Genomic DNA, 23097 nt, shown 5'->3' with positions numbered 1-23097 from the left:
ACTTAAATAAACATTGGCAGAGGGCCTCCCTGCTAGTGCAGGGGTTAAGACTCAGCTCTAGCTGCTCCCCTCAGCAGTATATTTCAGCAGATCAGCCTGTTCCGCTCCCCACTCTGTCTCTGGTGAATCCTCTCTCTCACACACACACACCTCTGGCCTACACCCCAGTTCTTGTATGCATAGATAAATAAAATAAATCCTTAAAAAACCCAAAATAGCAGAAGTGGAGGTGGTGGCTCCAGTCGGGGCTTCCTGGAATATCATGGAACTGCCTGCCTCTGTCTTGGTAGGGGGTGTGAAATCAGAACCCCACCTAAATGGCTAAGTTGTAATCCAGGGGCAGGGGGTCGCGCTGCCACCAGACATGTCCCTTGACGACCACAAAGTTGGTGACTGGGTGCTGGATATTCTGGAGAAACCCTGTGTCTACATAGCTCACACAGCAACATTTCCTCCCCCTCCAAATTTCACTCTTTCTTTGGTGGGACCTAAGTCACATCCAAAACTGCTTCAATTCAATCCTCCAGAACCATGATAAAAATAAAAAAAAAAAAAATAAAATAAAAAAAAAAAAAAAAACAAAACTGCTTCAAGGGCCTCCCTCGTGGCGCAAGGGTTAAAGATAGTGCTATCAAGCTATCCGCAGCCTCTGCAGCACAAGTTCGATTCCCAGCTGGCCAGGGACCTCTCCTGTTTCACCTGCTGCTCCCCTCAGCAGTGTATATCAGTAGATCTTCCTTTTCTGCAGCCCACTCTGTCTCTCACCCCCCAGCACCTCTGGCCTCTACCTCAGTTCTTGTGTGCATAAATAAATAAGTCTTAAAAAAGCAAACAAACAAACAAACAAACAAACAAAACTGCTGGGGCCTCCCTGGTGGCGAAAGGGGTTAAGGTGCAACCTATGAAGCTGTCCACAGCCACTGAAGCATGAGTTCGATCCCCCGGCCAGAGAGGAGACCCACATGGCACAGCAGACCTCTCCTGACTTGTCTGCTGCTCCCTTCAGTACTATATTTCAGTTAATCTGCCTGTTCTGTTCCCCACTCTGTCTCTGGTGAATCCTCTCACCACCCACCAACACCTCTTGCCTGTACCCCAGTTCATATATGCGTATGCATAAATAAATCTTTAAAAAAAAAACCTGTGCCTATCTCAATGCCTGACCAATCTGGACAGCAAGGCTATCCAGCCTGGGAATGCAAGTAGTGGAAGGCAAAAGAGGCAGAACCTCAAGTTATTTAATAATCCCTCTGAGCCTCAGTTCTAAAATGGGGGCAACAGCATTACTGCCCTGGTTGGGGTGATGGGGGATCTGAGAGCATATATGCGTTTAGCATGTGCTTGGTCTGCCCTCACCCAATTCCTCAGGTCCTTTCCCCTGCTCCTCCCACCCCTGCAATTGGAGAGTTTGCTGGGTTTTCTTGGATCCCAGCCCTGAAGAAGGAGGCTGATAAAACAATGGTGTCCTGGGACCATAGAGTGTGGATGCTGGTTCAGGGCAGGGGGAGCAGAGCAGTGCCTGCCTTCTGGGCCCTCCTATTCACTGGAGAGTTTTTCCCTAGAAAGTTGGAAATAGAAGAGGCCCTCCTCCCACTCCAGGCCTGCCAGGCTTCCTGGCAGCAGAGCTCATGGTCAGCAGGGCCTGATCCTGCCAGATGACCAGATGTACTAGTAGCTGGGTGACTCTCTAGGAGAGTGGTCAACTGTGTGCCAAGGTTGACCACTATCTGCTTAATTGGGTCAATCCTGGTTGGAATGAGCCAGACCAGGTTTTTACCTGTTGCCTGGTCATAACTAATAGTGTCCCGTTTTACCTTTTGTTTTGTTTTTTAAAGATTTATTTATTTATACAAGAGCCAGGGTACAGGCCAGATGCTCGGGAGGGTGAGAGGATTCACCAGAGACAGAGAGGGGAACAGACTGACGAAAAACACTGCTGAGGGAAGCAGTGGGCGAGACAGGAGAGGTCTGCTCGCCATGTGAGTTGCTCCGAGGCCAGCAGGGATTGAACCAGCACTGCAAAGGCTGTGGACAGCTTCACAGCGCTGCGCTCAACAGCCTGCACCACCAGGGAGGTCCTTTTTTTTTGTTTTTTAAGACTTTTTTTTTAAGATTTATTTATTTATGCATACAAGAACTGGGGTACAGGCCAGAGGTGCAGGGGGGTGAGAGGATTCACCAGAGACAGAGTGGGGAACAGAACAGGCAGAGTGACTAAAATACACTGCTGAGGGCAGCAGCAGGTGAGAAAAGATTGGATGGGATGGAACTCCTGCTGCAGAGGCTGTGGATAGCTTCATAGTGCTGTGCTTAACCCCTTGCACCACCAGGGAGCCCCGCCCCCGTTTTTACTTTTAAGTGTACTATTTGTCTGTGAAAGCTGAGCATATCTATCCTATGAGCCAGTAATTCCTCTCCTAGGCATATCCCCCACAGAAATTTGCGTATCTACTCACTAAAATGTATTCTAGAAGAGTCACAGCAGCACTATTGTAATGGTCCCAAACCAGAAACTATCCAAATGCCCTTCAACAGAATGGATAAATAAATTTTAGTACATTCAGACCACATAAGTAGGATGCAGTGTGTTCTGCAGCCAAATGCAGTAACATGGATAAATCTCAGACATAACATTGAACAAGGGAGAATAACCTAGAATATGTAAGTCATGATTCTACTCATACAATGTACAGAAAGGGTGAAACTACAAGATGATGGTTAAGGAGGGGTGGAAATATTCTGTTTCTTGATCTCAGTGTTAGTGACAAGCGGTGTCCACTTCATGAAAATGCAATGAGCTGCACAAAGATTTGTGCATTTTTTCATCATTGAAAGGTCGACTTTAAACTGTACTTTTAACTGTTTACTTTAAACAATAGGTCAGACAATTCTTGTTCCTCTTTTCCCTGCCTCCTCCAATCTACCTACCATGGGGCCCCAGACACACACAGAACATTATTACATCTTACCCCCCTGCCTTTTGGAAAACTTCAGCTAATTCAACCGCTAAAACAAGCCATTCACAATTGCAGTTGACTCAGAAATAAGAGGTAACATGATAAGCAAATAGGCTGACTAGACAGATGCAATGAGACATAACCCCCCAGGGAATACCAGGAGCAATAACCTACCACTGCATTTCTAAGCCCAGACTGGGAGACTGTCAGGCCCCTACAACTCCCCCTGGTAAGGCAGGGTAAGAACAAGTCAAAAACAATTTCAACAGCCCAGGTGAAAATGTGCTTAAACAATTCACTTGTCCTGTAAAATAAAGTTGACCTGAACTCCCCATTCCTTGGACATTCCCATTGGGTTCATTGAAGGTCATCCAGTTGTCCTTGCAGAAACTATTAATATATATCCCAACTCTGACAATATGAAAATGCTTCCTCTGGGCAAGCTTGGTTTTAATAGCAATCAACTCCCATGGGGGACCCCTCAGTCTGACAAACTTGGTTGAGGTCCCTGGCCTAGAATAGTTCTTTCTCCCTGCCAGCCACACACCTGTCCGAACTCCATTAAGGCCTCTCAAACCCATCTCCTCCAGACTTGACTACCACAGCCATTGCTGCTCCTCCAGCAGCTCCTACTAAGTCTATCTTTAAGCATCTGACCCTCTAGTCTACGTTTCAAAGGTGCAGGGAACTTTGCTTGGCTGACTAGTTCTACTCCAGTTTGGGCCAGTTCCGGGTACATAGTAGGCAGGGCCTCAAAAGATACAGAATGTATGAATACTTTCTGTCTCATGGAATCTCCTGGACTGTTACTCAGCTTTCTCTGGTTGTGTTCCTGGTTTCCCCAACATGAAGTTCGCTGGGGCAAGGACTATGTCTTATTCATCTTTTTATTTCTACCACTCACTCTTGCTTAATACTTAAAGAGGAAAGGAAGTGACTTCTGGTCATTTGCAATCCAGAAAGCAAGGAGGTGGAGGTCAGCGGGTAGAGTTATTTGGATTTCAAGGGTGTGGGTAATCCTGGAGAGGAACAAGCTACTATATTTGCCTACAAATTTATTTATACCCACCTCCTTCCAGAGTTTGAGGTGGCTTACAAAAATATACATAATACAAGGTAAAAAACAAGTCTGTGAGGAAATCAGGACGAGGAAAAAATTAGAGTAGGAAAAATAAGATCAAGTCGACTTGATAGAAGTGGGCCAAAAAGTTGGTTAAGTTTTCCCAAAGCCCACTAGCGGCCGAAATCCCTCTCCCTTTCAGGGACCGCCACCTGCCACGCAAGGACGGGGAGAGCTGCCCCGAGGTTAGAAGAGCCCGGGGAGGGGGCTGCACGGACGCTCCCCCGAGCTTCCCAGGCCACCAGGCCCAGAGCCCCGGCCTAGACGCCTAGGGGGCTGAGGGGTGGGAGCGACCCAGGCGCGCGCCTTCTGTGAGGACTCTCCCCGGCCCAGACGTGGGAGCCCGCGTCGCGGGCTGGGGCCAGTGACCTGAGGAGGGTAGAGTGGGAACTGAAGGCGCGTCCTTCCCGTCAACGCCGCAAAGGTTCTCGAGCTGGCGACTCAAGGCCCTCCAGCCAACTCCACCGCGGCCTACTAAGCGCGGGCTCCGCCAGCAGGGCACAAAGATGGAGGGAGCGAGCGCGCCTTCCACCCCGCCCCACCCCCACCCCCGGCTCCAGACAAAGGGGCAGGCCGCCCCTCCCCCAGCCTCTCCCTCGCGCTGCCCCTCCACCCCCTCTCCCCTCCAGCCGCCCCTCGGTGACTTCCTCTCCCCTCCAGGGGCAGCCCAGGGACTTCTCAGGAACCGCCTTTCACCTGGGCGCGGGGCAGGGAGTCAGCTCGCGGAGGGCGGCCTCCGGGCCCACCCCTCAACCCCGGCGGCCCGGGCCCGCGGCCTCCCCTTTGAACCCGCTCCCGTGGCCCCCAGCGCCTTCCAGCCCCGGCACCCCCGCCCCGCCCGGCGGAGCACGTGCTGCCCCCGGCCCGGGGCGCCGGCCCGCGGCCTCGGGTGGGGGCTGGGCCCACTCCGCTCTGCTCCCCACCCCCACCGGAAACATTCCTGAAACATTCCTGAAACTAGGAGGCCCGGCCCCTCCGGTTCCCCACCCCGCCTCCACTGCGGGCTCAGGGCTCTCCTGGCGTCCCCCACTCCCCACCGCCGGCTCGCCCCTGAGGAGGGGGCTGGGCCCGGGCCTCGCTGACCGGGGAGGAAGAAGGGGAGCAAAGAAAAACATGAGTCACAGCCGTGTGTCACTGGGCCGCATTGCAACTCCCTGCATCACGGGAGGTGTGGAGGGCCGCCTCGGGGACCCGGGGCGGGGAGGTGCGCGCGCGAGGGCCCCGGCCCGGCCTGCAGGGCGCGCCTCTCCGCCAGAGCCTTTCTTCTCCCACCGCCCTCCCCGCCATCTTTTCACTTTGGCTTCCTCCTCGTTTGTGCAACAAGTCTTTGTGGAGCCCGGCGCCCGGCGGGTGAGCCCGGCGGGTATGGCGCTCGCGCGCGCAGCCCCTGCCCTCAAAGTGCTTCCAGGCGGCCGCGGGCTCGCGCTTCTGAACCGCTCAGAAAACCAGAGCGGAGGGAGCCGCAGCGCGAGGCGGGACGCGCGTCTCCCAGCCCCGGCCGGATCTCCCCGGGGAATGGCTTTACCTGCCCACGAGCAGTTGCGCCCGAGGGCTGCACCTTGATTATGATTCACTCGTGGGCACTAATAAATTAATAAAACTCTGCATTTCACAAGTTTCACGTTTGCATTTCACAAGACTAGTGTTTCACCAGCCAACCACGCGGGTTGGCACCGAAATGCACAAGCTGACACCTGTCCGCCCGGGGGGGGGGCTATTAGCCGCGCATCTGGGCGGAGGGGGCGCCGGGGAGGGCAGCGAATCGGCCAACAGGCGCCTTCCTCTCCGCCCGTCCCCGCCGCCGGACCCCCGCGGGCACGGACGCCGGCCCGCAACGGCGCGCCGGGGGGGCGTTAAGCCCACGCGCCCGGGGGCCCGTAGGGGCGACTCCCCCGGAAACCCCAGCTCCAGGCAAGTGAGGACGCCCTCCCCCCGCGACGATCGCTCTGCGCGCCCTCCCACGTCTCCCGGCCGGGGGCGGAGAGGAGGGGGCCGCCGCCCGCGCTGCCAGCCCCGGCCTCCCGCGCGCCGCCCCCAGGCGCCCCGCGCGGCGCGCCACTCCCCGCTGGAAGCACCCACCCGCGCGGTGGCGGCGGCGGCTGGCGGGCGGCCGCCCTTTTAAATCCCCGGGCTCATTTGCATGTCCCCGCCCCCTCGGTGACACGGCTGGCGCGGGCGGGCCCGTCCCCCGTGCCCCTGGGTCGCTCTTTTTAAGCTCCCCTGAGCCGGGGCTGCGCTCCTCTAATTGGGACTCCGAGCCCGGGCTATTTCTGGCGCTGGCGCGGCTCCAGGAAGGCGTGAGTTCGCGGCCCCTCCGGTGGCTTCCCTTTCCTCTATCTCTCATTTAATTGAATTATTTATTTATTGAGGCCGCGCACGGGCCGTGCCGGCTTCCTGCCCCTCGCATCCTCGGGGGGGGGAGCTCGCTGCCCCCCCTGGACGTGACACGGCGGCCCCCCGCGGGGCCCGGGCGGCGAGCACGCGGCGGCGGCGGTCTCTGAGCGGCTCTCTCCGGTTTCAGATCCGCATTCGCTCCCAGCGGCGGCGGCGGAGCCAGGCCGGTCCCCAGCGCCCAGCCCGTCGCCCGCGGCAGCCCGGAGCGCGCCCCGCAGGCCGGCGGCCGAGCTCGCGGTGAGTCGTCCCCGGGCCCGCGGCGGCGGCGGAGGGGGGCGCCCGCGCCCCTGCCTGCACGCCGCCCTCCCGCGAGCCGCGGGGCTGCAGCGCGCGCCTCCGGCTTTATTCCCAGGCCCGGGCGGCGCGAGCCGGGGCGGGGGAGGGCCGCGCGGCGCGGGGGCGAGCGGCCGGGCCCGGCGGCGCGGGAGGGCGCCCGCACCCCTTCCCCCGCGCGGCGGGCGCCCCGCGGGGGGCGGGGACCGGGGCAGGCGCGCGGTGGGGGAGGGGGCGCGCGGCTGCGGCGAGCGCGAGTTGTGCACCCGGCGGGGCTCGGTGCACCTCGCGCGGCCGCCGCTCCCGCCCGAGCCCGAGCTCGGGCCCGGGGTGTGGGGGGGCGGGCGCGGAGCGGGCTGCGGCGCCGCGGGAGAGTGGGGGGCCGGGCGCTCGACGCAACCTGGGGAAGTTCTAGAAGTGAGGGGGATGGGCAGGAGCCCCTCAATTCCGCCCTACCCCCCCCCGGCCTTGCTCGTGGCTCCCCCTCCTGAAGCGGATGAGGCCGGCACGCCAGCCCGGGTTTGGGGCTTCACCCCGACCCCACCTCTGGCCAGGCCTGCGCCTCTTCAGCCCCCGGGGCCGGGCCAGCCCTCCGCCCCCACAAACTGGTTTCTCAGCTTTGCTGGGCGCTGTTGGAACTAGTCCTTTGACTCCCCGTTTCAGTTCTTTTCCTGGGGTTTTATTTTGCGGGGAGGGCGCAGGGGGGGGGGCGGCTTTCTTCCTATCCCCCGCGCCCGCGCGCGCCAGGTTTCCTGCCCCAAGGCGGGCTTGGGTGCCCCCTCTGGCAGGAAGTGGGGCCGGGTGCACCCGCGTGGCGGTGCATGCGGTCGGGGTGCACCGGTTTCCCGCGCCTACGAGAACGGCCTGCGCCCCTCCCCCCGCGCCCTGGTCCCTGGTCTCGCCGACCAACCTGCAACGGCCCGGCCGGGACGCGTGCAGAGCCGGCCCTGGGCGGGGGCGGCGGGGACTAAGCTAACCTGCGGGCGGGGAGGAGAAGTGGCGTCCGGGTCGCCATCCTGCCTAACCTACTTGCTGTGTGGCCTTGGGTTTATCTGAAGGCCTCTCTGGGCTTTTTTTTTTTTTTTTTTTTTAAGAAAACAAGAGTGCCCCGTGATGATAATCTAGGGTCTTTCCTGCAGATTCCCGTAGCATTCGCGAAGCACACGTTGAGTGTACGGTATCCGGAGTGTAGTAACTTGAAGCCAGAAAAGTCTCATTACAAACTGAGGCAAGGGGTTGGGCCCTAAACGCGACTTTGCCAAGCCTCGCTGATGTTTAGAAACAGGTGGAAGAGACAAGCATTTGTTGGTCTCATAGAGAGGGCCTCAGGCCCATTCAGTTGGTGGCGGGGGGGGGGGGGGGGGGGTGCGGCAGCGAGTGGATTAAGGGTCCCCAGTAGCTAGGAGGGGGGGGCAAGCACTTCCAAGGAGACTCTCTGGATCATCCCCAGACAAGCCAGCCGGGCTCTCTGGGATCAGGGACTGACTTCCCCAACTGGAGCCCCCTCTGTGAGGGGGGCTCTACCAGACCTCAGGTGAGGTCAGCACTCATTTAGCTGATTAATTTTGATGTTTAGTTTGAAGGGGAACCTGTGGTGTAATATAAGATTCTAATCACTGCCTGTAATTACAGAGCAGGCCAAGCCACTAATGATGGAGCACGATAAATCACCAACCACCTTGTTTAAAAGGGTCTTCAAGACTGAAATACTAAAAAATGGGATAATTACCAAGCAAAGTCCTGCTGTCTGGAACATCTCTAGGCTTGAGAATGGGGAGCCATGGGGCCCTCCAGAGATAACAAGTTTTGCTAAAAACATTTTCTCCTCTCTGGGTTAAAATTGGAAACTGCATATCTGAAGGGGGGGACCAAAAGTCATTTTCAGATGTTTTAGTTCTTATTTTTATCAGTGAAGATTTCTCTTTTAAGCATTTTATTTATTTACTTACTTATTTTAAAGATTGATTTATGCATACAAGAGCTGGGGTACAGGCCAGAGATAAGGGGGGGGGCAGGGATGAGAGGACTCACCAGAGACACAGTGGGGAGCAGAACAGGCAGACTGACCGAAATACACTGCTGAGGGGAGCAGTGGGCGAGACAGGAGAGGTCTGCTGCACCATGTGGCCAGCTGGGATCAAACTTGTGCTGCAGTCTGCGGAATGTTTAAATTACCGGTTTGATGCTCAGTGGTGTGGAGAGTTGGTTGAGGCAGGTGCCCTACCATTACCCCCATTTTTACAGATGGAGGGGCTTTCAGAAGTGCAGCCATTTGGGCCCACCTTTTGCCCACCCAAGAATATGTGGAGCCCATAGGCTTCCCAGGTCACAATGACTTGGGAGTAATAACTGGGGGGATGGAGATGCTGGGGGGCCCTTTATCCTTTTTAATCCTCTAGAAGAGGCTCCCAAACCCGGGTACAGGTGCTCCTTACAGTGGAGGTTTTAGATAACTCCAAATTAGTGAGGCTGATTAAACCCAGCAGGTCTGTAAGAAGAGAAAAGACTAGAAAAGGACCAAGAAGCTTTTAGGGTTTGCCTTGCTACGCTCCACGGGCAGCTAGCATTTGTTCAAAGGGTCCATCTTGGAGAATTCCCTACCCCTTATGTCAGCTGTCATCCAAGGGAAAGACCTCATCTGAGTAGGTGGGCCTAGGGGTGAGAGAAAACCCATCTTTCAGCTTTGAACTCCCCAACCTCACCCGCTGCTGCTGATTCCAGCCACTTTCCAACCTCTTCCAGTCTCTTACCAACTTGAGTCCCCCAGGCATTCCCTGGAAGATAGCAGGGGCAAAATGGTGGGTGGGCACCATCCCTGGCCCATGCTGGTTGTGCATTGTCAAGGCTGGCCCTCTTACTTGGTCTTAAGCATGAGTCTTAGCAGATGGGCAGCAAGGTGGAGGGCAGGAGGTTTTGATACCCATGGCTGCCCAGGGCTCATTCTCTCCTCCTAAAGAGAAAAGTGACAGCAACTGGCTAGAGAGAGGGCCCTGGCAGTGCGAGGACCTTCACCTTGCCCACATTTATTTGCCCAGGCTATTCTCACCCCAGTCAGGTCTAGGCTGGTGGCAGGACAACCGAGAGCCCTTCTCAACAGGACAGCAGGCACGGACTAGGGCCAGTGGCCCAGCACCGCCCTGTGGCAGCTTCCTAGGCTGTACTGTACTGGCCTGTTGTGGGCAGGGTGGGCTTCCTGTACCGCCCTGGTGGAAGGGAGTTTCCTGCCCTCTACTTTGAGGGTGGTGTTGAGGGGATAGGTAGGAGGTGGCTCTTGAAGCAAAACGTTTGTTTAAAACCACTTTTCTTGCCTTCCAGCATCCCAGCCATTGCTCTTCCACCTGCTCTGTAGAAAAAGGAAGATGAGTGAGTCGAGCTCAAAGTCCAGCCAGCCCTTGGCCTCCAAGCAGGAGAAGGACGGCACTGAGAAACGAGGGCGAGGCAGGCCGCGCAAGCAGCCTCCGGTGAGTCCCGGGACGGCGCTGGTAGGGAGTCAGGTGGGTGTCTGAACCTTTGCCTCAGTTTACCCCTTTGGGCTAGGGAGGTAGCGGCATTTTGGCAGGCAAAACCAGGAACGGAGGGGTGCAAAATCATTCCTGCATACATGTGTCCGCCCCATACAAGTCTGTGTGCCCCCAGCACATGCTGGTCCTGGTCACATCCTCCTGGGACCACCCAGGAGAGAAGAGAGGGCTAAGGCATTTGAGTTCTTTTCTGAGCCTGGGCCACAGAGTCCAGAAGTGGCCCTATGGTCATCTAACCAGCGCTTACACTGGTAAAACACCTACCCTGTATTTCAGTCCATTTGGACTAGTGTGGGTATAAAACGTAAAGATGAGTTGTAGGAACAGAAAATCCGCACCTGAAAGTCTGGGGTTTGGGTTAGACTTGTCCTGGCTGATATTGCTCAGTCAGTTTACTATAGAGGCTTCTAAATGCTTGTCAGTTTCTTACTTCCTCATGTCACTGATGTCAAAAAGCACTCATTCCTGGGCCTCATTTTGAGTGACCTTGGGCTAGGCTTTGCCCCTGGCTCTGTAGAAAGAAATGAAGCCCAAGAAGTGGAAAATGTTGGGGTGTTGCTGGTATAACTGTGGTGCGGTCCTACCTTAAGGTCCTGCAGGGTGAGAGGGCCAGCCTGGCACCTGCGGGTACCCTTGGGTGTGGCAGACAGGCTGTGGGGCGCTGTCATGTAATGGAGGTCTTTGTTTCTCTCAGTGAGTGTCCTTGAGCACAGGGGCAGCTGTTGGGGAAGCCCAGTTACTTTGCTGGGGAAGAAAGGACAGGAGCTCTTGACACATCAGGAAGTTGTTGTGCATCAGAGCTCGAGCGTCCCCCGCTGTCTGGTAGAGGGGTGTCTGTAATGACCAGTTTGTGGCATGAGCGAGAAGGAACCTGGAGTGTGGAATGCAGCTGCCCCTGTGCCATCCCACAGTGTTGGGGGACACACACACACATCCTTTCAGCCCGCCCATGGCCTCTCCCATTCTCATACATGCCTTTTGATTGGGGATCAGTGGAGGGGGTGTCAGGAGTCGACAGCCCCCCCCAGAAACAGGAGCAGATGTGCCTTCACTGCTCAGCTTCTGTGTATTATGCACAAGCATTTTATTCTGACCCTGGCTTATTCAGGAGCAACAACAACAAGGATCTCTGGGGTTCCTTCTCTTGGGAGGCAGTCCAGGGGGATTCTAGTTTGCAGGTAGAGGCCGGAAGCCCCTCTAGAAGCCTCCTAGGAGATCCTCTTCTGTACCCGCAGCGGCTGCCAGCATGTATCACCTGAGGGAGGCTGGGCAGGGGCCTGGCGCAGTGCTGGCCAGTTGTCATGCAAGCACACATTCTTCCTTTAACCCTCATGATGCCCTGCAAGGTGAGTCTGAGCAATATTTACAGATGAAGAAGCTGAGGCTCAATCATTGTCTTGCTTGGATGTGGGCAGACCTGCCCCCAAGGTCCTCTTGGCAGCTTGTCATTCTGTGCCTCTGGGGAAGCCAGGCGAGGGGCTTTGCCAAAGCTGGTCAAACTGAGAACTGTGAATGAGTCCTAAGACTTAAGCTCTGTGGTTCCTGTGCATTCCTGGGTGATGATTCGCTGACCTAACCCTGCTGGGGTGGGCAGAGGGGCTCTGTCTTCTGAAGGGGGTGGGGCAGGGGGCACCTGTGTCCCTGACTGCCCATCTGTCATTACAGAAGGAGCCCAGCGAAGTGCCAACACCTAAGAGACCTCGGGGCCGACCAAAGGGGAGCAAAAACAAGGGTGCTGCCAAGACTCGGGTAAGGCTTGAGGGGCCCCTCCTGGTGGACAGTTCAGGGCCCTCTCCCCACAGGTACAGCTGTGGGGGTGTCTGAGAAGGGCCTCTGGTGCCTCTTCTGGAATAAGGGACGGCAGTGGGTCTTTCTAATTAGGGGAAATAAGGTGATGGCTGAGGCCTCACTTTTGGGGCCTGGTGGGCCTGCCTGGGACACTAGGACAGTGGTGAAAAGTCAGATGTCCTCTAGCTTTCCTGGTTTGGGGAAAGGCAAGGTGGGGAGAAGGAAGAAACAGCTCCACTAACTCGGGCTGAGTGGTACATTCTGTCCTGGGGTGCTTTAGAGCCCCGGAGGATATGGGTGAAGGTCAGAGTCACAGTGGCATCAGCCTTCAGAGTTTTGCTTTTTATTTTACTTATTCTGAAATGCGACTCATATCCTCTGAGTCATGGGTGGGGGGCGTGTGTGTATGCTGGGGGAATGGTGGCTGGCCAGTCATCCCCAGCTGGGCTCGGGTGGACCTACTGGGGTGAGTCCTGAGCAGAGGTGAGTAGTGAGACCCCATATACCTCCCCCTCATCATCCGGGATACTGCATTGGGTGAACATCTTTGACATAGTGCATCTTTTCTCTGACTGCCTAGAAAACCACCACAACTCCAGGGAGGAAACCAAGGGGCAGACCCAAAAAACTGGTAGGTGAAGGGGCAGGGGTTGCGACTGGGCTCTGTGGGGAAGGTGTTAGAGGGTGAAGCCTCATCTGCACACCCACCACAGAAAGGGCTTCTCCCTGGCCTGCAGGGGCTGGAAGCATGGGCAATTCCTTGTACCCAGGCCCTGAGGGGATTCACCCAGGCCTTTTTTATTTTATTTTATTTTTATTTTTTTTAAAGATTTATTTTTATTTATTTATACAAGCACTGGGTACAGTCAGAAGCGCGGGAGGGTGAGAGAATTCACCAGAGCCAGAGCGGGGAGCAGAGCAGGCAGAAGGACCAAAGCACATTGCTGAGGGGAGCAGCGGGCGGCAGGAGAGGTCTGTGCACCTTGTGGGACCCTCCTCCGGTGGCCCGGGAAGCAGCCGGGGATCGAACCGGAGCTGCAGGCAGCTTCGCAACCCAGCGCTCAACCGCTGCGCCACCACCACCACCAGGGAGGTCCCACCCAGGCCTTTAAAGGAGTAGGGAGGGAGCTGAGGTCTGAGCCTAACCAGGTCAGACCTAGTGTAGGGGTTTCTATTTTCTGTATCTATAGTAGGACACTCAGACCCCCCCGGGGGGGGGATCCTGGAGGGCATCTAGTCTGCCCAATGTAGAAATGAGGAGAGGACCCCACCACGATCCAAGGGTGGGAGAAGCAGCAGCTCAGCCTGGGTGCTGGGCTCTGCTGGATGGGAGTCCGTGTGGAGGTGCCTCCACATGGAGGCATGTCCATTTCTGGGCCCTCAAGTAACTGGTGGTGGATGTGAGTTGGGAGACCACTTTAGGGGTTCACTGTAGTTAGAGTCACCTAGCCTTCCCTCTGACCTTTTCCTACCCCCAACCTGCTCCCTCAGCTTCTGGATGCATTCGTTCCTCGAGCTGAGTGAGCCACAAGGGTGAGGGGGGCTAGAGGGGTGCTGGCCAGAGCCCAGGAGTGAGTAACCGGAAACAAGTTGTTTTGGAGTTTGTGCCTGGCACGGGGGCCGAAGGCCCATGTGGTGTCCCAGCATTCCCGCCCAGTGAGTGAGCCCCGCAGGCACACACTTCTCCTTCCTCCCCACCCTGGCCTGGGGTCAGACCTCCTGTGGGGGCCAGTCCACAGGCCTGAGGCCACCTGCTTCCCCTGTATCCACCAGGGGGGGCTCGTGCATCCTCCAGTCACCCCTTCGCTTCCCGCCCCCCCCCCTGCCTGCCACCTCCTCTCTCCTACAGAGAGGCAGTCACTTCCTCTCTTCCTGGCTCTCAGTGGCTCCGCAGGTCTCCCCAACGGCCCCCCCCCCCCACCGTGGTCCAGAGGGGCCTGGCTCTGAGAGAGCAGCATGTGTGTGGTTTGTTTCCCTCCCTTTAAATTCTTTCTTTTTTTATGAATGAAACTGGGCTCTGGAGGTTGCTGAGTCACCCACACACTCAGCCCTGACTCATCCCTGTTCTGGAGGGCTATCGAGTGCAGGGGGGAGGTGGCGGGGCTCTGACCTGGGCCTCCCTCCCCTCAAGCTTGGGTGGAGGAGGAGGGGGCCAGGCCTGGCACTCGTACTGATGGCCCTGCCCGCCTTGTAGGAGAAGGAGGAAGAAGAGGGCATCTCGCAGGAGTCCTCGGAGGAGGAGCAGTGAGCAGTGACCGCGCCGTGCCGCCTGCTCCCTCACCCAGGAGCAGTTTCCTTCTGGGACTGGACAGCTCCGCTCCCACCGCCCCCGCCCCTAGGCCCACGCGTCACCACCCCTCCCTGCCGCCACCCACCTGCACCCTCACCACCACACACTACACAGCACACCAGCCGCTGCGGGGTCCCCGAGGCCCGAGTGGGGAGCAGTTTTCCTTTGGGCTCAGTTCCCAGTAAGCCCTCCGCCTGTATACACACCTGCCCTCCTGGACAAAGCTGATTTGCCACTTAGCTGCAACCTGCATCTGCTGCCTCCCTGCTGTCAGCGGTGGGGACATTGCTGTCTGGGCTCTTGGTTTGGGGATCCCTTCTGCTCCCCCACTCTTCCCTCTGGTATCCCGTTCAGGGGCCTAGGTGGGCCCCCCTGGCCTTAAGGGGCCCGAGCCCCATCTCATTCTAAGGCCCCACTCCACTGTACTGGCAGGTATGGTCAGTGGAGCGGGCTGCTTGGCCAAGACGCCCCCAACCAACCTGTGTTGCTCTCCAGGTGTGGCTCACACCCACTTTTCTTCCTTCGCCTCCCCTAGTCCCTGTACTAGGTCGAGCAGTCCCCTTTGGGGTACTGGAAGGAAGGTAGGTGGGGTCTGAGCCCCCTCCCCCCCCATCTGCTCTCACTCTAGGCCTCAGTTTCCCCTTTCCTCACATGGGGCACTAATAACAAGGAGCTAGCCTTGCCCACTCCCCCCCTCCTGCTCCTCCCCAGCCCCCAAGGTTCTGGTTCCATCTTTCCTCTGTTCACAAACTACCTCTGGACAGTTGTGTTGTTTTTTTGTTCAATGTTCCATTCTTCGACATCTGTCATTGCTGCTGCTACCAGCGCCAAATGTTCATCCTCATCGCCGCCTGTCCCACCCCCCCCTCCCCGAGATGCTCTCAGGGGATGGGGCCTGGGCAAAGCAGGCGGATACCCCAGTTCCAGGGAAGGTGGGGCTCTGCCCCTAGGATGCTGCAGCAGAGTGAGGGGGGGGCTGTGTTGACCGTCGAGGGTGTAGGGGCCACCTTCTCCCCCTGTTCTGTCGGGGAGGAGGGAGCCATTATTTGTCCCAGCCTGGGGCCCCCCCTCTGGTTTCCTATTTGCAGTTACTTGAATAAAAAAAATATCCTTTTCTGGACTGGAGTCTTACCTATGGGGGGGTGGGGGCCCTTTGGAGGCACCCTGCCCAGCTCTGCAGGCTACTGGGGAGGCGAAACAAGACTCTCATCAGCCACACCCCTAGCCACAAAACAATTTATTTACAAAATATACATACAGAACGCTGTACATCTGCCCTGTCACCATGGAAACAACTCCAAAGCCAAGTACGGGAGAGCTAGAGGAAGGTGGTGCCCAAGGAAAGGGCCAAACTGCCTCCAGATGAGCCTCCTTAGTGCCTGGGGGTGGGTGGCAAGCTCAGCCCATGGGGACTGAAGTGGGGTGGGAATGAGGTGATGGGGGGGCTGGCTGCTAGGCAAGGATTAAGGAGATGGTCGCGGACAGGATGGGTGGGAGGACCTGAGACCCAGTACCCAGCTGGGAAGCTGGGGCTCCTGGGAGGGGCAGCAGCTGGGCGCTCCAGGGCCCTACGGTCTGAAAATCAGGGCCGGGGCAGGGTGTTGTCATGTCTTGACGTCCAGCAAGGGCATCCGCTTGTGCTGGTAGCCGCTCTGCCAGCCGGGCACCACCTGCCGGGGATAGAGTACACCACAGGGCTGGGCTCTGACCCCTGGGAGTTCACGATGCTCCCACTAGTCAGCCCAGATGGGGAGGGCTAGGCCAGGCTCTAGTGTCCAGCTGCCTGGTTTTCCCTGCTCAGGATGCTCACCTTGGGGTCGCCCACGTCAGAGAGGAGCTCCTGCTCAGCTTCGTGGAGTTCCTCAGCAGGGTCATAGCTGTACATGGGGAGCAGGTGATGGCGAAGCCGGTCCACCCTGGGAAATAGAAGAGGGGCTCAGGCCAGAGGGATCCAGCTCCTCTTCAAGCAGCTGACAGCCCTAAGGGTATACATGCCTGATTCTAAAGGGGGTTCTCCCTAATGGGGTGTGGGGAATTCTAGGCTCAAGATGGCTGAGGGGCAGCAGACATATATGCAGAGAACTCAGGTCTATGAGAAGAAGTTTTAAGCAGAGTGCAGAGGAGGCAGCACTAGGGGTGGGGACACTCACCGCTTTTTCTTCTGGACATACATTACCTGTAACAGAGACAGCACTGTGGGGGCTGCTGGGCCCACAATGGCCCACAGGCAAGACGGCCCCACCTCCACACCCTCCACTCCGTCACAGCAGGACAGCAGAGATGCTGTGTCTAGGCTGGACCAGGCCCACCCAGCCCTGTCATAGCAAAGGTTGTGGGTATCTGTGTGTGCTTGACGGGGACTCCTTACCACAGCCACCACCACCCCGACCAGGGTGATGAGGAAGAAAGGCCCCAACACATAGCCCACCATGGAGTCGCTGTTGGCCTGGGGGGCATTGGGCACTGTGGTGTTACTCATGACATCGGCAGCCGCAGGGCTGGGTGGTCAGCATGGGAGTAGTGCCTCGGGAGGGCGCCTCCACTGGGCTCCCTGGGGAGGAAGAAGGGAGGTTAACCGTTTCACCCAGGGTGACATCAAGGCTCTGGAGCCCTCCCCCAGAGCTGGAGATACCAGGAAACTTGGGTCAGGTACTGGGCCAGGGGCTCCTCCAGGTCAGTGTGCTGGCCTAACTCCAAGGACTAGGCAAATCTTGGGTGTAAAGAGTACCAAGGGAAGGCCCAAACCGAGGACCCAAGTCCTGCCCAGCTCGTACCCCCAAAGCACTATGGAACCCAGTCCAGAGCTGGTCCAATTATTTGCAGATCTCAACTCCTGGGGAAAGACTAGAGGTAGATTCCCACTTCCTGCCCCAGACCTTCTGAGGCACTGAGCCAATCTCAAGTGAAACAGATTAGGGAAAACACCTGAGGGTCCTGCACTGTGGTCTGGGAGGTGGGGAAGAGGCCCAGCTCAGTCCGTGCCCTCCTCGTCCCTGGTACCTCTCCAGACAAAACCTGGACACCCTCTCCCACATCTCTCTGCCGCGAGGGTGGACACAAGTGGGCAGCGCAGGACTGTATCTGTGAGATGATGTCACCTCCCGCTGGTCCCCCCCGGGGCTCCGCCCAGGCCCCTCCTCCCCTGGCCTGCGCTGACAGGTGAAGGCGAGGGTCAGCCCCCACTGCCCACCGACAAATGCAAGGAGACGGTTCGTGGCGGCTGCACGCGCAAGCCCCGAGGCCCCTGACCCCGGTTCGCCTGGGTTTCCATCGGAGGGCAAGGTGCGAGCTACTTGCCCGGGTCTCCGTGGGGGCACCAAGGTTTGCCCGAGTCGCGTGCTCACCGTCCCATGATGGAGGGACATGCATAGGTGGGGAGGGTGTCCGGTCACTCCGAGGATGCGGACCAACAACGGAGGGCGGGCGGTCCTTCCCACGATGGAGGCTCAGGCCGCGGGAGGGGGTTTCGGGGAGCGCGGAGGGGCCTCCCCGGACGGTGGCATCCTGGCAGCCCGGCAGCCCGAGGCGTGGCCCCGCGCCCGCGCGCCGCAGCCCGTCCAACCCGGCCCAGCCTTACCTCCCGCCGCGGCAGCCCGGTCAGCAACGCCCTCGGCTGGCTCCCGCGCCCCGGAAGCGCAGGCGGCGCGTGATCAAAGGACCCGGGGAAAGGGGCGGGGCCGCGGAATCAGGGCGCAGCCAATGGGGTGGCGGAAGCCGGCCGGCCGGCGAGCGCCGGAGCCGCCAATCCGGAGGCGGGGCGGGGGCGGCGCGGAGGCGGGGGCGGCCGGGCTGCAGGGCCCACCCGGCGGCTGCAGGGGGCAGCCGAGGGCCGCGCAGCAGGGGGAGGGGCGGGGCGCGAGGGGGGACCCGGCGGGCCCCCCGGGCGGCCCCCGGCCGAGCGCCCGCCCGGGAGATACGAGGCCGCCAGTGGGGGGCGCTGTCGTCACCCCTGGGTGCGCGCCCGGGTGCAGCGCCGGGCCACGCCCCGACGTCCCTCCTCCGCGGGCTCTGCCCGGGCCCACGAGGCCGCCAGCGGTGGGTGCCGCGCCCCCCAAGCCTCCTGCTGCGACCGGCTCTTCGGGCTGTCGGGGGTCGGGTCCCGCGGTGCCCGGCACGACGCCCGCGCGCGCCTCAGTCTAAGCGTCTGTGAAACAGGTTGCTGTGAGGATGGAACGGCGCATGCACTAGGAGCCCCGCACACGGCTCCTTCTGATACTGAGTTCCTCTTGTTCGCTTCTTTTCCGCTTTTCCGAGCACAGACTTCAGTGGAGTGAGGTCTCCCCGGCTCGGTTAAGTTGCTGCATGGGTGAGCATGGGTCAAAGCTTTCGGGATCTGATAACGAAAATGTCACGTATTGGGGAAATCTGATTAAGATTGGTGGATAGTGGGCCTCCCTGGTGGCGCAAGGGGTTAAGCACCGCACTATGAAGCAATCCGCAGCCTCTGCCGCACGAGTTTGATCCCCGGGCAGGGAGCTACCCACATGGCGCAGCAGACCTCTCCTGAGTTGCCTGCCCACTGCTCCCCCCAGCAGAGTTTTCAGTCAATCTGCCTGTTCTGCTCCTCACTCTGTCTCTGGTGAATCCTCTCACCCCCCCAGACCTCTGACCTGTACCCCAGCTCTTGTATGCATAAATAAATAAATCTTAAAAAAAAAAAAAAGCTTGGTGGATATTACCAATGTCGGCATCTTGGTGGTGAGAACATGCTATAATTTTGTAAGATGTTACCATTGGGGGAAGCTGGGCAAAGTGTACAAGGGAGTTCTGTTTTCTTTTTTTTTTTTAAGCTGTATTTATTTATGCATACAAAAACTGGGGTACAGGCCAGAAGTATGTGTGTGGGGGTGAGAGGAGTCACCAGAGACAGAGTGGGATCAGAACAGGCAGACAGACTGAAATACACTGCTGAGGGGAGCAGCAGGCGACTCAGGAGAGGTCTGCGGTGTCATGTGGGTAGCTCCCTGGCAGGGTATCAAACTTAACCCCTTGCGCCACTAGGGAGGCCCTGTTTTATTTCTTACAGCTGCATATGAATCCACAATATACACACAACGTAGGTGTGTATGTAGTTACATATATGTCTATATAGTTTTATACCAGAGCCCCCTCTCCAAAATCACATGTAAGTCGGAAAACTCCATTCTGGCAGCTGATGGAATGCACCCAAGAAAAAAGTTGTGGCAGCTGAACTAAGATGAGGCCCCCTGGGTCCTGGGTGTTACTGGAGATACAGGGATGGCCTGGTCATATTATTCTTGCCAGAGAAGCCTTTGGAGCAAGTGTGAGGTGCTGAGAGCCAGGCCCTGCTAGCCAGATGCAACTGAGAGGGCTGGGGCACTTGGCCTGGTCTAGCCTTGGTTTCATCAGGTCTTTTAGAGAAGGCTGGGTGAGGGCAGTTTGGTGCAGAGATGGGCTCAACTGGCAACCAGAGGGCAGGTGGACACTCAGATCTCTTGTGTCCAAACGCTACCATCTGATTGGCGGAGAACCAGAGAAAGGAGGGAAGAAATGAGAGAAATACCAGATAAACTTTTTAAAAGATTTATTTATTTACGTATACAAGAACTGGGGTGTAAGCCAGAGGTGCGGGGAGGGGGTGGTGAGAGGATTCACCAGAGAGAGTGGGGAGCAGAACAGGCAGCTCTACTGAAATATACTGCTGAGGGGAGCAGCAGGCAAGACAGGAGAGGTCTGCTGCATCATATGTGAGTTAGCTCCCTGGTTGGGATCGAATTGAGGCCCAGTAGTGGTGATAGTACGAGACTTAACTCCTAGGCCACCAGGGAGGTCTGCCAGCTGTGTTCTTCATGCAGCCGCTAGCTCAGGTAGGGAAGGGGCAAAATAGGACTGAGGTGTACCTCATCAAGTTTTGACTGTTCCCTTCCCCACACTGCCATGGTTAGTACCTGGGCACTTCCACTAAGACCTTACTCCCTGCTCTAGATACACCTACAAATCATAAAAACAAGACCTTTGACAATAATTTGAAAATATCAAATTATTAACCAGCAACTTAGATTCATTCCAGAATTAACTTTAAAGAGATTTATAGGAATATAAAATATCTAGCCCCTGACAAAGTAACATTTGTAATATGTGGTGTTCATTAAAAAAGGGGAGGGCCTCCACGGTGGCGCAGCGGTTGAGCGCTCGGTTGCGAAGCTGCCCGCGGCCTCTGCGGCGCCGGTTCAATCCCCGGCTGCTCCCCGGCCACCAGAGGAGGGTCCCACATGGCGCGCAGACCTCTCCTGCCGCCCACTGCTCCCCTCAGCAGTGTACTTCGGTCCTTCTGCCTGCTCTGCTCCCCGCTCTGACTCTGGTGAATTCTCTCACCCTCCTGTGCTTCTGACTGTACCCAGTGCATGTATAAACAAAAAAACAAACAAACAAACAAATAAATAAAACATGCCTCTATAAAGAAAAAAATCTTAAAAAAAAAAAAGGGGCAACTGCAAAAAATACCACAACATGCAAAGTGCAGGAGAATATATTCAATACAATCTATGATGAAGAGAATGCCCCATCACTTAAAACCGACCCAGAACTGGGGCCTCCCTGGTGGCACCAGGGGTTAAGACACAACACTATGAAGCTAGCCCCAGCCTCTGCAGCACGAGTTCAATCCCCGGTCAGGCAGGTGACCCACATGGCACAGCAGACCTCTCCTGTCTTACCTGCTGCTCCCCTCAACAGTGTATTTCAGTCAATATGCCTGTTCTTCTCCCCACTCTGTCTCGGGTGAGTCCTCTCACCCCCCACACCTCTGGCCTGTACCCCAGTTCTTATATGCATAAATAAATAAATCTTTAAAAAAAACTAAACAACTGACCCATAACTGACCCAGGAGTTAGACCTAGCAGAGGACATGAAAAACAGTATTCCTAAGTTCAAATAGTTTTTTTTTTAAAGATTTATTTTATTTATTTATACAAGCACTGGGTAGAGTCAGAAGCGCGGGAGGGTGTGAGAATTCACCAGAGCCAGAGTGGGGAGCAGAGCAGGCAGAAGGACCGAAGTACACTGCTGAGGGGAGCAGCGGGTGGCAGGAGAGGTCTGCGCGCCATGTGGGACCCTTGCCAGTGGCCAGGGATCGAACCGGCACTGCAAAGGCTGTGGGCAGCTTCACAGCCCAGTGCTCAACCACTGCGCCACCAGGGGAGGCCCCTAAGTTCAAATAGTTAAGGAGAGATAGGAAGACATTTTTAAAAATTGAATAAATGCAGACTATAATGTCAGAGATGAGAATTAAAACTAGATGAGATTAATGGGAGATTATATGCAGAAGCAAAGATTGGTGAACATGAAGGGAGGACAGCAGAAACCAACCAGAATGAAACATATGACAACAGTGAATTCAGAAAATTAAAAAAGCATCAGTGAACTGTGGGACAAACTCAAGTGGCCTAATACAGGCATTTCTCATTTTATTTCATCTTGCAGATAATTGTGCCTTTTACAAGCCCCTCCATTACCACAATGATTATGACTTCCGAAGGCTCAGATAATGGTCAATGGTCAACAATTTTTAGCCCAAAATTTTTTTATTAAGGTATATACAGGTTTTTTTTTTTTTTTGGACACAAAGCTGTTGCACACTTGGTAGACTACAGTCTAGTGCGAACCCAACTTTTGTATGCACTAGAAAACCAAAAATTTTCTGTGACTCACTTTATTATGATACTCACTTTTTTTTTGGTATGGAACTTATCCTACAACAATTCTAAGATATGCCTGGATATGGGTAACTAATGGCACAGACAGAGAGACAACGGGCAAAAATAATTGAAAGGGCCTCCCTGGTGGCCCAGGTGTTAAAGACAGCGCTATCAAGCTATTGCCAGCCACTGCAGCAGAAGTTCGATCCCTGGCCAGGGAATTAACCCACATGGTGCAGCAGACCTCTCCTGTCTCACCCGCTGCTCCCCTCAGCAGTGTATTTCACTCAGTTTGCCTGTTTTGCTCCCCACTCTGTCTCTGGTGGATCCTCTCACCCCCTGCACCTCTGGCCTACACCCCAGTTCTTGTATGCATACATAAATCAATTAAAAAAAAAGAAAATTAAATGCCTGTACTACAAACCCTAAAGTAACTAGTAAAATTACAGAATATAGGTAATAAGCTAACAAAAGAGAGACAATGGAATAAAAAATAACCTAAAAGAAGGCAGAAAAGGAGGGGATGGGAACAGATGAGACAACTAGAAAATAATTAGGATAAACTAAAACCTGTATCAGTTTTCTTGTTAAAGGAAAATGATCTAAACAACTCAATTAAAAGGCAGACAATGTCAAATATAATAAAAAAATCAATTCCCAAGAATGAGCTCCTAACAGAAATGTACTTTTGAATATAGGAACTCAAATAGGGTATGAGTGAAAAACCAGTACATCCTGTTTTGCTTGTCAAAAGAAAGCTGAGAGGACTCTAAGGACTCTAATAATATTAAAGGCAAAGTTGATGTCACAGCAGAGAATATTATCAGGGATAAAGAAAGTCAGTTCATAATGACACAGGGGTTAATTAATCGAGGATTTAACAATCTTAAATGTTCATGTGTCCAATAAAAAAGCTTGAAATGATATTAAAAACTGATAGAATTGTAAGAAAAACTATTACAATTATAGTCAGGGATTTCAATTTTACTTTCTCAGTAATTGATAAAATAAGTAAACAGTGGGCCTCCCCGGTGGCGCAGCGGTTGAGCGCTGGGCTGCGAAGCTGCCCGCAGCCTCTGCAGCACTGGTTTGATTC

The 23097-nt window shown here is 55.9% G+C and overlaps 2 protein-coding genes across 12 annotated transcripts; one reads left to right on the top strand and one right to left on the bottom strand.

Annotated features, from left to right (window-relative positions):
- Positions 1-10103: 10103 nt before the first annotated feature.
- Positions 10104-14301, top strand: HMGA1 (high mobility group AT-hook 1; the record flags this gene model as incomplete). 10 transcript variants are annotated; one of them, XM_084228369.1, is made up of 4 exons in its annotated part: positions 10104-10205; positions 11931-12014; positions 12634-12684; positions 14254-14301. In XM_084228369.1, the coding sequence occupies 4 exons, from the start codon at positions 10104-10106 to the stop codon at positions 14299-14301; spliced, it is 285 nt and encodes a 94-aa protein (XP_084084495.1). The 10 variants fall into 10 exon arrangements, with proteins under 10 accessions (XP_084084495.1, XP_084084494.1, XP_084084493.1 ...); XM_084228368.1 differs by having other exon boundaries at positions 14251-14301; XM_084228367.1 differs by having other exon boundaries at positions 14248-14301.
- A 1357-nt stretch (positions 14302-15658) lies between these two features.
- On the bottom strand, positions 15659-17957 carry SMIM29 (small integral membrane protein 29). Of its 2 annotated transcripts, XM_084228076.1 has the most exons (5): positions 17921-17957; positions 16712-16894; positions 16494-16519; positions 16154-16259; positions 15659-16013 (listed from the first exon to the last, which is right to left on the bottom strand). In XM_084228076.1, the coding sequence occupies exons 2-5, from the start codon at positions 16820-16822 to the stop codon at positions 15948-15950; spliced, it is 309 nt and encodes a 102-aa protein (XP_084084202.1). In that variant the 5' UTR covers positions 16823-16894; positions 17921-17957; the 3' UTR covers positions 15659-15947. The 2 variants fall into 2 exon arrangements, with proteins under 2 accessions (XP_084084202.1, XP_084084201.1); XM_084228075.1 differs by lacking the exon at positions 17921-17957 and having other exon boundaries at positions 16712-17009.
- Positions 17958-23097: the final 5140 nt, after the last annotated feature.

The sequence above is a fragment of the Talpa europaea genome (genome assembly GCF_964194135.1).
Source record: "Talpa europaea genome assembly, chromosome: 2".
In the NCBI taxonomy this organism is placed as follows: Eukaryota; Metazoa; Chordata; class Mammalia; order Eulipotyphla; family Talpidae; genus Talpa; species Talpa europaea.
This window is presented reverse-complemented; position numbering and strand designations above follow the sequence as displayed.